This window comes from Mirounga angustirostris, unplaced genomic scaffold (genome assembly GCF_029215605.1).
Source record: "Mirounga angustirostris isolate CCGP_5_RB_7025 unplaced genomic scaffold, mMirAng1.0.hap1 SCAF_12, whole genome shotgun sequence".
Lineage (NCBI taxonomy): Eukaryota > Metazoa > Chordata > Mammalia > Carnivora > Phocidae > Mirounga > Mirounga angustirostris.
This window is the reverse complement of record NW_026991720.1, coordinates 6,081,155-6,093,618: the sequence shown is the minus strand read 5'-3', so window position 1 is coordinate 6,093,618 and position 12,464 is coordinate 6,081,155. Positions and strand designations below refer to the sequence as shown.

The following is a 12,464-nucleotide window of genomic DNA, read 5'->3' as shown; positions in this document are numbered from 1 at the left end:
TGGCTCTGAGGCCAAAGGGCAGCCGTTGGGGCATTTTGCTCTTTTTGTGCAGGTGAGGATTCGAGGCGGCTGTCAGGGCAGGACGTGTTCTCTGCTTAGTGAACATCTTAGGGGCAGTTAGGGAGCAGGCCTTGCTGTGCTGTGCGTGTTTCCCGAGTCCTGGAGTAGCCGGGGCTGCCAGGCGCTTTCTGTCTCCATCCTGTGCCCCCTTCCGTCTCTCTTCCCTTCCCACCTCTGTCCCTTACCTGCTGCTTCTTCCGAGAACATCTTTGCTCCGTGCCCCTCTCGGCCTCGGCTCTCCCGTAACCTTGCCCCTGTCACGCACGCTGTCCGGAAGCGGACCTCAGCCTCCCCGGGCACCCTGCGCCCCACCGTGGCCTCCCGCATCTTCGACACATGTCACTGACTGGGGGGCTTGTCCAAGGTGACCTGCTCCCTCATGCCCGACGCCCCTGTGAGGCAGGGCTCCCCCAGCCTCTAGCACTTACCCGGACCCGATTCGCGGGGGCCCTAGTGCGGCAGCCCAGGGCGGTGCTGGCTGGCTCCTGCCGGCCGCCAGGCTGTGCCGCCTTCCTCCTCTGCTGCCCCATGAGCCCCAGGCCAGGTCCCCACACCGCAGGGGTGCCCAGCTCCCGCCTGCTGCCCGCCCCCGGGCCCTGCTCCAGAGCAGCCCTCAGCAGCCCTCTCTGTCCTTAGGCCACGAATGGCTGCAGCAGCGCCTTCAGCGACTACTCCTCCTCAGTCCCCTCCACCCCCAGCGTCAGCCAGCGGGAGCTGCGCATCGAGACCGTGGCGGCCTCCTCCACCCCCACACCCGTCCGCAAGCAGTCCAAGCGGCGCTCCAACATCTTCACGGTATGTGCCCTGCGCGCCGCCCTCCCGCCGGCCCGGCTGCTGGCACTGGCGAGGCAGGGCCCAGCCCCCAGCCGGGGGGGGTGGGGCGGGCAAGAGCCGCAGACACCGGGCCACGGCAGCCGAGGCAGGAAGATGCCGTCCACACAGACCCACACCGCTTCTGTAGGCTCCTTCCCAGTGCCCTCCTGCACATCCAGGCTCTTCTAGACGGTTTCTCTGAGCCCTCGAGGGGCTGCTCACAGCATACGTACACAGACCCTCCTGCCTCGGCCGCATACACTTCTGTCTCTCTCTGACCCGTAGGGCTTCTTGGCCAGCTTGAGGGCTCTTTGGACACGTCTGTTCTCACACCCTTCACACCCTTGATTCCACAGTTGTGGGTCAAGCCCCCACGGTTTTTTGCCCAAGGCTACACGAAGGGTTAGCTGGCGGAGCCAGAACCGGGGCTCAGGCCTCCTTGTCCACATTCCGCTCTTTTCCCCTGACCTTACGCTTCCCACCCACCGCTGCAGGTGGTCCACCAAGGGCTTAGACGTCTTCCCCCAGGTCTCGGCTCCTGAGGCCTAGCCTGTGCCTCTCCACCCAGCCTCGGGCCCCGTACAGGCTCATCCTCTCCCCTCCTCACAGACCTCACACAGGGGACCCCCGTGCCTTCGGCTAGGGGTCCAGCCCCTTGGCCCTTAGGTGCCCCCAGTCTGCTGGCTGTTCATGCCCAGCATGCGAGACACAGTGCCTGCCCACATTCTCACTCTCGAGCTGGGACGTGGCTGGGCCCTTCTGGGAGTCTCGGGTCAGACGCAGGTGGGTGAGCTGCCTGTGTGGATTCGCAGGAGGTCCCTCGGTGCTCTCATGTCAGTCCGCGCGCCTCCTTCTGAGCAGCAGGGCTGGGCTCTCAGCCTGGTCCTGTGTCCAGCTGGCCGGGCAGGCCCTGCCAGGCTCTCAGGAACCCCCCATCCCCCCCGCCCCCAGACAGAGCCAGTGCCCCCAGGCCTCGTTCATTCATTCTCGCCTCCGCCTGCCCAGCACCCCGCTGCCCGGTCTGCCCACCTCTGTCCCCCCTGTGCCTGCCACGTGGCCCCCCCTCGTCCCTGCTGACAGCCGCTGCCGCGCATTGCACTGCCCCAGCCTGAGCCTGCCGAGACTTGCAGCGTCTTGTTTCTGTTCGTGCCCATCGAGCCACACACCGCCCTGGGCTGCCTGCTTGTGCCCACGCCCGCTGCTGCAGAGCCCCCTGGTGCCTGTTTGCAGTGACCGCTGCCCGCACTCCTGGCACCCACTCCCTCCACCCCATCCCGAACCTCCCACTTGCTCCGCTGCCAGGCCTGCTGTCCTCCCTCTGCCGCCCTCTGTCCATTGTCCACGCCCAGCTCACGGCCTCCTCGCCGCGGCCCCCCGTGCTCCCGGCCCTGTGCTCCCTGCTGCCCGCTCCGCTGTGCTCCTCCGCCTGTCAGCCTCCCCTGGGTCCTTCCACTGTCTCATTCTCACTGTGGCAACCTTAGTTTTTCTTTTCGTTGTTTCCGTGGTGACCTCCCTTGCGCCATTGTCCACGAGGAGGCCTCGAGACCTGTCTGTCCCTAGGCGTGCGTCTCGGGACCTCCCCCACTCTCATCGTCGCTGTTGGGGCCACCTCCTCGCCCTCATCATCCTCCCCAGCAGAGCCATGCCTGCTCCGTGGCCGGTGTCCTTGTGACCCACCCCCTGGATGTGGCCATCGATGTCTCCCCCATGACCTCATGTACTCATTTTGTTGCCACTCTTGCCCTGCTTCCCATCCTGGGGGGCTGCCCCCTCTGGGCTCCCAGGGAATCCTCTGGTGGTTGGGGGCCTCTTGGCTCACCAGCCTGTCCGGGGCAGGCTTACCCCATTCCCCTCAACCAGCTCTTTGGTCCGGGGACCTGGTGGCAGCAGAGTCCCATCCACCTTCCTCCTCCCTGGGCCGAAGGGGCAGAGGCTGTGGTGCCCAGGAGAGGCCTGGGGCAGGTGCTGACGCTGGAGCTGTGGGCAGTGGCCTCTGGCCCGGTTCTTCCTATTCCCGTGGTTGTGCGCCCCCCACCTGCACTTGCAGGCCTGTGCCCCGGCCTGTGCCCCGGGCTCCTGGCGACCTGGGAGAACAGGAAGGGATGGGGGCCCCGGCCGCCCAGTGGCGAACATTCCCTGATGAGCTGGACTGCCCAGTGGCCCCTGCCGCCTCCTCGTCCTCCTCCTCGTCCTCCTCCTCGTCCTCCTCCTCTTCATCCCGCTGCCGCCTCTCCCCAGGCACCTGGGTCTTTGCCCTCACCAGTGCTGACCGACTCGTGCGGGGCTTGAGTATAACTTGCCAAAATCTTTATTCTTTCGATATTTGCAGATATGTGCCACTGTTTCCAACTTTTCATCAACAAAAAGGCCTTTCCAACTCCTTCCAAATTAGAAGACCAGGTGGTGACACACAGCACCTCTGGACATTCTCCCCTGTTCGGGGCCGGAGGCGGGCCGGGCCCTGGGACTGCTCTCAGATGAGAAGCGGCCGCCGTGCTCCCCACTCCAGAGACCCACAGGAACCTTTGTAACTAACCCCCACCCCCAGGGAAGGCTAGGAACGCTGGAGCCCGCGGCTGGGGGCTGCCGGGGGACCAGGCCCGGCTGGACGCGCTGCGCCAGGCTCACTGCACCAAGAAGAAGGGAGCTCGGCCCCACGCCCGGCGCCGGGCCAGCGCAACACGGCCCAGAGGGGCGGGGGCGTGCAAGCGCCCGAGGGTCCGAGCGCCCGCCCGGCCCAGCTGCTCCTGGGGGGAGCTTTCCCGCCCCTCCCCCCTCTGCTCCTTCCTGCATGGACTTCTGCCGTTCCTGCTCCGCTCCGGATGCCACCGCCACCGCTGCGCGCTTGCCTTTCCCCCTCTTGGCCTCCCCGTTTCCTAGGATCCGCACTGGGGCGGGCTCTGCCCCAGGAGCCTGGCAGGGGCGCAGGGCCTCTTCTGGCCTCTCTCCTCTCTCTCTCCATCCACTGTGCCCCTCGGGCCTCGCCGACCGTGCTCGGTGCAACGTGCCATGTGGTGTCTGTGCCGCAGACGGGCCACTGCCCGCTCACTTCTGGACTTTGCTGTCCCCCGGTTATCGTGCCCCGTGCTCCCCGCCAGCCCTCAGCCCCACCGTCCACCTCTCCTCGCCCCCTCCCTTCTCGTAGGCCCCAGCCCCTGGGCTGCGCGCTCCTCGCGCCCTCGGTATGTTCCGTGTCCTTGCTCTTCTGTAAGGGGCGGGCCTGGCTCAGTGAACTTTGCTGCTCTGTACGGTGCCGTGTGTAAGAATAAACCCATTGGAATACTCGTGGTCTCCGTTCCTTCCCGGTCCCGCCGCCCCGGCCCTGCCCCACTGCTAGGGCCTGCCCAGGAGGAGGGCGGAGGGGAGGGCAGGGGAGTCCACGTGGGCTGCTGTCCCCCCGTGGGCCCTGGGCCCTTTTAACACGCCTCTTCTTTTCTCTTTCAGTCTCGAAAGGGTGCCGACTTGGACAGAGAGAAGAAGGCCGCCGATTGCAAGGTGGACAGCATCGGGAGCGGCCGGGCCATCCCCATCAAACAGGTCAGCGCTCCTTTCCCCTGTGGCCCGAGAGCGGCGGGGATGAGGGATGAGGCCCCGGGGAACACCGCCAGTGGTCCTTTCCTTCCGGCCCCCCCACCTCCCGCCGGGCCTGAATGCTTCACCTGACGGAGGTTTTCCTGCTAAGGACAGACCTCCGGAAGCCTGGCCCCCCCGGGGCAGGAGCAGTCCCTCCGCGGGCCCTGCCCATTCCTGCTCACCGCCACCGGGGGGCAGCAGAGAGCCGCCGGCCGTGCTTGGCGGCTCTCCCCTGGTGCTTCCGGAGTTGGGCGGCCAGCCTACCTGTCCCACTCCCAGAAAAGGAACTCCCAGAAGAGGACCCTGAGGGGCACGCACTGAGGGGCACGCTGAGGGCTGCTCCTGCCCGGGGCTCATTGGTGCAGTTTTCTCCGTGGGAGCCTCTGTTCCCTGGAAAAGCTGAGTTGAGCTGCCCCCCGTCCTGGGCGCCTCCTTGCCCAGTCTGCCTGGCAGGGCTGGGCCTCCGGAAGCTTGGAGCTTCCCAGACCCCCTGGGTGGGTCCCTGTGCTGGAAAAGACCTTGAACGCGGCAGGGCATCCTTGTGCAGGAATGGTGGTGTTGGGCAGGGCTGTAGGGCTGCTGAGCCGGATTGGTAGAGCCGGGAGGTGTCTGTGGAGCTCAGGCAGAAGCGTGCTGGCTGATACGCTCGTGAGGACAGGGACAGGGGCAGGGGCTTGGTGGTCAGGACGCTGGGCCCGGCCCAGATCTTTGCAGGGGCTGGTGGTTAGACATGGTGTGTCTATAGGGACCGTGTTGTCTGTCAGGTTTTGACTACAGAGGAGACTGGGGTGGCCAGGTCACTGGAGCTCGGCCAGGCCAGGGCCCCGTGGTCAAGGTTTGGCCCTCCAGGCTGGGCCTTCTGGGGCCCGTGGGCAGCCTGACAGAATTCCTGTGTTCCAAGTGGGATTCTGACGCCGCAGGGAAGGTCTACGTAGAACGGAGAGCCCGGAAAGGGTGTCGGGGTCCCAGAGGGCAGGTGGGGAGCCATCTGTTGCTCCCGGTCCTGTGTCTCTGCTTCGGCCCTCCGCTGGAATGTCATCCCATGGGGCCTGGCAGAGGCGGCTCTAGCTGGATCACCGGGCAGCAGCCAGTCTCCTCGCCTGGCTGTGTGTCTGGGTGCAGAATCGGAGCCCACAAACCTGTCGATGGTGTGATCGCATATCTCTTCGGGTGGTGCAAACCGAGCGCCTCCCCGGCAGGTCCTTTCTGAGCCTGATGCACACACATAAACGTTTAATACTTAAAAGAACACTTTCTCTTGGGCCCTTACTTTGAGATAAGGCTAGCCCCAATGCCTCCTTCCTGTTTGGGGTAGAGGCTAATTCGTTACTTCCCTGAATCCCCCACATGGAGGGGAGGGAGAGCTGGAGGATGGGGCTGGAGCCCTGCGAGCTTGCACCTGGGGCTCTGGTCCAGCCCCAGGTCAGCTGGGTCGCCTGGCTGGTATAGGCCGCTAAATCTCAGGGACCCCCTGTAGGAGCGGACCCTGCCAGGAAGGAACCTCAGCGAGCTCTCATGCCACAGCAGGGTCCCACAGGGCCCTCGGGGTGTGCCTGCATGGAGGTGGGGGCCGTCCACGCTCTAGTTTTCCCAGCCCCGTGGCCCTGCCTGGTGCTTTCCCCCAACCTCCAGCTGCCCAGGACCGGTGTGGCCCCCTTCCTTCCCGCCCGCCCTCGTGTCCCGGTCTCCCCATCCCCTTCCTTCCCTTCCCCCCCACTCCTGCTGGGAGTGGAGATTGCATTTCAGTTGCCATTTGCATTCCCAATCAATCCGGACTCCGCAATTAAGCCGGCTGGCGGAGCTGGGAGGGAGGCGGCGGCAGAACGGGTCCTCTGGGGGCTGTCGCCTCCGCACCGCTCCCATTCCGCCCCAGATTGCTTCCTGCTCTGCCGGGCGCAGCCTGGCCGGCCAGGGAGGGGAGCAGGAACCCCTGTAGCTCGTCTCCCTCCTTGGAGGGCAGGATGCAAGGGAATGGGGAGGAGCCAGACAGGCAGGCCTGTCACCAGCCTGGCCTTCTCTGCTTGTTTCGTGTCCGGGCGCAGGCGGGCAGGTGAGAGGCAGGCCGGGGGCGCGAGTGGGCGGCAGGCAGGTCGAGTCCCTGGCCAGCCGTGCTCACTTTCCTCCTTGCAGTCCTCCCACACCCCTGCTGACGGCGTGCTTGCTCATTAGTGCCAGGCTTCCCCTGCTTCCTCCCGGCCCGACGCCCAAGTGAAGGAGAGGCCCAAGTGCTGGGTAGGAGAGGGTTCCCTCCTAGGCTGGCCCCCTGGGCCTCCTGATCCTGATTCCCTGCTTGGAAGAGGGAGGAAGCCCTGCATGTGAGTCCGCTCTCCCTACCTGGCCGGGAAAGTGAGGCCCAGGCAGGTAACGGGACTTGTTTGATGTTGAGGGCTAGTTGGTGGCAGACCCGGGAGCAGAGCCGGGCTTCCCTTTCCCATGACCCGGAGCTGGAACTGGACCCGGGAGGGAAGGGCTCCAATGTGAGGAAGATGAAGGGTCCGGTGAGGGAGGGCAGGGCTCTGGTGGGAAGGATGTGAGAACAGAGGCTAGTGTGGAATCCCCTCTGAAAGCAGGGGGTTGTGGAAGACGGGCAGAAGAGGAGCAGGTGAGCTGGCCGCGGCAGCCATCTTCCCAGCCTTTCTGGAGGGCACAGGGTGAGACTGGGGGTGCTGCCTTCTCCAGAATCTGATTGTTGGTCCTGAGGGGTGTTGTCTGCAGTCAGGGGAGAGGGAGCAGCTGAACTCTTGCCTTGTTCCTGGCCTGGGAGTGGGTGGATACCATGCCCGGAAGCAGGTCACTGAGGCTCCTTTGCAGACCACAGGCCAGGGGTCTGACTGCCTTCTGGAATGTTCCATACAGTCTAGCGACGGTCCCATTAATACCACTTGTCTTCAGATGCCACTTGTGAGGATGGGTCTCTCGTGCTGATGGGGACCAGGTCGAAGACTGTGTCCTCAGGTGACCCGGGACCCCCAACTCGATCTCATGTGGCCGCATCTCCCACGGCGGCATCTGTCTTTTGGGGGTGGCGGGATGAGGGAGATCGGGAAAGGAAGGAGTGGTAATGAGGATGCAAAACATCTGTTGAAAGGTGGGAGACTCTCAGCTCTGTCTTGGTTCCTGCGGGGCAGATCGGGCAGGAGGTTCCAATCACCCGTTGGCTTATCTCCTCCCTTTAGGACTGAGCCTTCTCTTCGGAAGAACTTAGGAAGTGAGAGAGAATCAGGGTTTACCCTGCACCCTTGGACCCTAGCTGATGCTGTTTCTTCACACTTGAGTTTCTTTATCCCTGTTTTCCTCCTTGTCTTGGGGCAGGGCCTCCATTCCTCAAGGAGGAGCCGTTACAAAGCCACATCTTCGAGTTCCCTCTTTTTGGTCCCCACTGGGGTGGACTCCGGGTGCTTCCTCTGCTCTCTCCTAGCCTCTGCTGGTCCTGACTCCTCCCTGCTTGACCTCCTCCTATGTGGCTGTCTCTTCGGAGGAGTTTTGTTTGGGAATCTCCAGCAAATACTGTCTCTACTCAGCCCTCCTGCATTTGGGGCAGGGGGGCTCCTGGGGGTGATGCTGGTCCTGAAAAGCTGCCACTGAGATCCGTTCATGGCACTTTGTCCTCTCCCTGACCCCAGCTCCTATCCTCAGCCATTTTCCTGTGCTGTCTTGTCGTTTTGGGGAGAGAGCCAAAGGTGGGCGAGGGTGTCTTCGGGGGTATCCTTAGAGGAAGGCGAAGGCCACCCTTGGGTCTGCCCTGTGGCCTTCCTCTCTCGGCCCACGGCCCCTTTCAGCATCTTTGACGGCCCCCGTCAGCTGGCTTCTCCCAGCGCACCCACCAGACGTTTGCTGGGCGTCTGCTGTGTCCCGGGCATGGTCACGGTGCTGAGGATGTGTCCGTGAACAGAACACACGGACAGCCTTGCTCTCACGGAGCTCGTGTTCGTCCCTCTGCTCCTCTCCCCTCCACGCTGAGTGTGTCATAGGCTTGCACAGAGAATCTGGTTGCTGAGCTCTGTGGCTGGGTCTCCACACTGCCCGCCCCCGGGAGTCTGGGGCCTTCTAGGGACAGTCAGGGATTTCTGCCCTGAACATGTTCACCCAGCCCTGGAGACCTGCGGGCAGGAGCATCACTGCCCTCTGACACCCTGCCTCCTGGTGCTGGCATGGCCCCACGACTCCAGGGGATGCGGGGTCCATGGGACTAGGGAGGGGGGCCCCCAGGCTGCTTCCTGGAGGACGGTCAGGGATAGCTACGGCTTCCATCCTTTATAGCCTCTCCACTCAGACGAGGATGGGGGATGGAGGACGGGGTTACCTGGTGTCACCGTGACCTTCTCTGGGCCTGTCTCTGACCCAGCCTCTGTCCTCAGGGCATCCTGCTGAAGCGGAGCGGCAAGTCCCTGAACAAGGAGTGGAAGAAGAAGTATGTGACGCTCTGTGACAACGGGCTGCTCACCTACCACCCCAGCCTGCACGTGAGTCTGCGGGAGGCCTGGGCCGCCGGAAGGGCGGCAGACGCGGAGGGGCGGACCAGAGGATGAAGGGAAGCAAACGGGCTGGCCCTTCAGAAGGGCCCCGCCGTGGTGGCCCGGGGACCGCCCAGACCGCGAGGCGCAGGCCCGGGCTGAGCGCGCACTTCCCCGCGGAGCTCCGTGGCGGCTGAGCCCGTCGGCGAGCGCGCGGCCCCGGGATGGCTGCCTGTAGGCCGGGCCGCCGCGCCGGTCACGCCCTCCGGCCCACGCGCTCCGCGCCTGCAGAGCTGGACTGGGCCCGTTTACGTGGAATTGCCGAGGTTGGGGTGCCGGCGGTGGTCAACCAGTTGTCTTTGGGGGAGCCACGTCCGTGGGGGATCCCTGGGTTCCTGGGCGTGAGGTGACGGAGAGCCGGAGGGCCGTTCGGCCGGGGCTGCCCGGAAGGGCACGGGTCCTCTTGGGAAGGGGAGCCTGGGGGCAGAGGGGTCTGGAGGGCGTGGGGTGCGGTGACAGCAGAGCGGCCCTTGTGGCAGGCCCCCCCCGCCTGCCCCTCCCCGCACCGCGTGGCTACAGCACACAGCTGTCACCGGAATCCATCTCTGTCACCGCCCCACTGTGGGGCTAATGAGTTCTCCTGCGCAGCCCCTCAAGCACAGCACGTGGGCCGGCCCGGGAGCCCGGGGCCTGCCTCCGAATCTGCACAAGGTGTCAGGGAGGCCCGACCCAGGAGGCGCTGGGGTCCACGGTGCCTGCCCTAACCGGGGCCCGGGAAGACGCACCGGGGCCTGGCTCGGAGGGAGCCGGCGGGCACCTGCCTCCCATCAGGCCGGAGCCCAGCCTTGCCCTCCTGGGCTTCTCCCTGGCTGACTCCTCGGACACTGGCTCTTTCCCCCTTAACTTGGGGGCCACTGCTGGTTGGACTGCGTCCCCCTGCTGTCTCATCCTCCACAGGGTGGGAGCTGGTGCCAGGATGCTGGGGGGGCTGTGGTGGGGCCACACCTGGTGCCCTTGGGCATTTAGTCCGAGGCTCCTCGGCCCTGCTCCAGCGGCCACCTCGTGCACAGACCTGGTCCTGCTGCTGAGTCAGCGAGGGGCAGCAAGGACAGGTGTCTGAGGAAGTCCCGGGGCATCGTGCAGGTGCGGGGCCTCCATACCAGAAAGACGGCAGAGCCACGAGGCTCCCAGCTGAGGGGGGCCCCCACGCCCACTCGCAGGCCAGCCTCGTGCCTCTTAACTCGCAGCTGTTCGTACTGCCCCCCGCGCGTCCCCCCTTCACCCCAGGAAGAGGCACTGGTTCTCCTCAGGCAGCGTCTTGCCGGCGGAGCCGGGAACGAGCATCCCGGAAGCACCCCAGCTTCCCCCGCCCCCATGTTGGGGCGGCCTCGCCTCCCCCTTGCTGCAGCCGTCCCCCTTCTTTCTGCCTGTGTGTCGCGCGAGCTGTGCTGGCTCCCTTTTCCTTGTCCCCACGCGTCAGGTGACGCAGGAAGCCCAGTGTGGAGCAGAGGGACAGAAGGGGGTCTCGGGACGTGGAGGACGGTGTCGGGCGGTTGTGTTCGGTTCGGGTTTGGGAAGAGAAGGTGAAGGCTTGAGCGAACGCTGCTTTTCTGCTCAGCAGTCTAGGGAGCGGAAGCGTGGTGGGTTGGTTGGGTCATCGAGGTCGCCCAGCCGGTGGCTGAGCTAATACCTGGACCCACGACTTTGACTCGAAGCGTGACGCAGGTGGTTCTGCACCGTGCCCAGAGCACCTCTCTTCGGGGCTCGCCGACAAAGGGACTGGAGCGTTCACGTCCAGGCAAGTGTTGCCTAGACTGTTGTCAAGGAGGACGGAGGGAACCGACGGGCCGCCTGCCTGGGCCGCTCTGAGCAGCTCAGACGCCCTTCCAGCTTGTTGAACCGAGTGCACTTGGGTGCATTCAGGGGCCAGGGACAGGATCTGGGTGCCAGGGGCTCAGCTCGCCACTGGCTGTCCGTGGCTCTGGCGTAACATGTAGGTCTCCCTCGCACGCGAGAAGCTGGGAGGCCCTGGCCCGCACGGGGAGCAGCGGCCCTGCCCTGTGGATGCTTCTCTTCCCGTCGGGAAAGGTGTGGGAGGGTGAAAGGAGGCGCGAAGACCACAGTGGGGTCGTCCCGCGCTGCTGTGGGAGCAGGGTTGAGTCTACCACCAGCCGAGGCTCTCCGCTCCGTCCGCCCCTCTCGTTTCTCCCCTCCCCACCGCCGCGCCCTCTGTTGCTGCCTCACCTGCCCTCTTCCCTAAGTAGCGCCCCTCGCTTCCTGGAGGTTCCCTCCCGCTGGGCAGCTGTGCCCGAGGAAGGGCCGTCGGTCACCCCCGAGGTGCACACAGCACTCGCGGCTTCGCCAGCTGCCATCGCAGGGACGGCTCCTGCCCGTGACCGCAGGAAGGGCTGCCGGGCAGGCCTCAAGCCTTCCCCCCCCACCCCGCCTGGCCTAAGAGAGCCCGCCCCAGCCTCCCCCATTTTGCAGCCAGCGGAGCCATTCACACAATCACCTTCTGTTAATTCTATCTGCAACATCAATTAAATTGTTTGTAGAAACTAATTGAATGTGGCTTAATCACACATCTTAATAGCTTTCCACGCTCTGAACTCGTTGTTAATTCCAGTAATAAAACGAGATGAGAACGCTGGCTGGGTAATTAGCGAGGAGGCTGGGGAAGAAATTGCCGTTTGATGGCGGATAATAAAGGCAGCCGTGGTGACCGCTCTCCTGAGCCGCCGCTGCCACCGCGCTCCCCGTTCTGCTGACGGAGGGAAACGCCTTCGCTGTGCCCCTGACGTCCCCGTCCCCGCTCCGTCCCCGTCCCTGCTCCGTGCGCTCCGTCTGCCGGCCCGGGGCTGGAGCTGGCCTGGCCCGGGGCTCGGCGCCAAGCGCCCCGGGGGCTGGCCTGTCCGCAGTGGTCGGAGGTGCTCCCGGGGGGCCAGGCCCCTCGCGTCAGTTTCTGGCTCCTTGGCCCTGAGCGGAGCCCCTCTGTGCGACTTGGGTTCTTGGTGTGGGGTCCGCGTCTCCGTGTCCCAGCCCGGGCATCCCGGGGCCGTCACGCGGCCTGAAAACTGTTGCAGCTGCCGTGACCTCCTTGTGAACTAGAGCAGCCCGCGCCCCTCCCCCAGGAGAGGGACCGCAGCTGTGCCTTCGGCCCAGCCAGCTGTTGACAGTTGTGGGAACAGCCGATCCACGATGCGACCGCGTGTGGGGACCCGGGACGGGTGTGCGCAGAAGCCGAGTCCGGGGAACCTCGGGCCTGGGACCGTGAGGCTGATGCTGGACGCTGGGCCCAAAGCAAGACAGCAGGGCCAGCGGTGACTGGGTGGGGGGCTGAGTTTGCTGGAAAACGGACGGCTGGGGCACGCGGCAGGGCTGGGCAGGAAGGGAGCTCCCGGGTTTCTTTCTTTCCCGGGCGCCAGGGCGAGGCTTCGCTGAGCAGAGTGGGGGTGAGAGAGCTTGTCACGGGGGTCCTCCTGTGGGTGGAGACTGCTCCTCCTGACTTCTCGGATGTCGTTCTGTGGCTCTGAGACACGAAGCAGGGTGTGCCCGAGGCTGGGC

The 12,464-nt window shown here is 65.1% G+C and overlaps 1 protein-coding gene across 7 annotated transcripts in view; it reads left to right on the top strand.

Moving 5' to 3' along the window:
• AGAP3 (ArfGAP with GTPase domain, ankyrin repeat and PH domain 3) overlaps positions 1-12,464 on the top strand; it is a 53,200-nt gene that overhangs the window by 28,677 nt on the left and 12,059 nt on the right. For 4 of the 7 annotated variants that reach the window (XM_045864039.3, XM_045864037.3, XM_064575723.1 and 1 more), the window contains exons 8-10: positions 697-855; positions 4,318-4,410; positions 8,805-8,909. In XM_045864039.3, the coding sequence (XP_045719995.1) occupies positions 697-855; positions 4,318-4,410; positions 8,805-8,909 (357 nt within the window). Of the gene's footprint in view, positions 1-696; positions 856-3,202; positions 4,156-4,317; positions 4,411-8,804; positions 8,910-12,464 lie in introns of those variants that run through there. The other 3 variants (XM_045864041.3, XM_045864040.3, XM_064575724.1) reach the window with 2 other exon arrangements.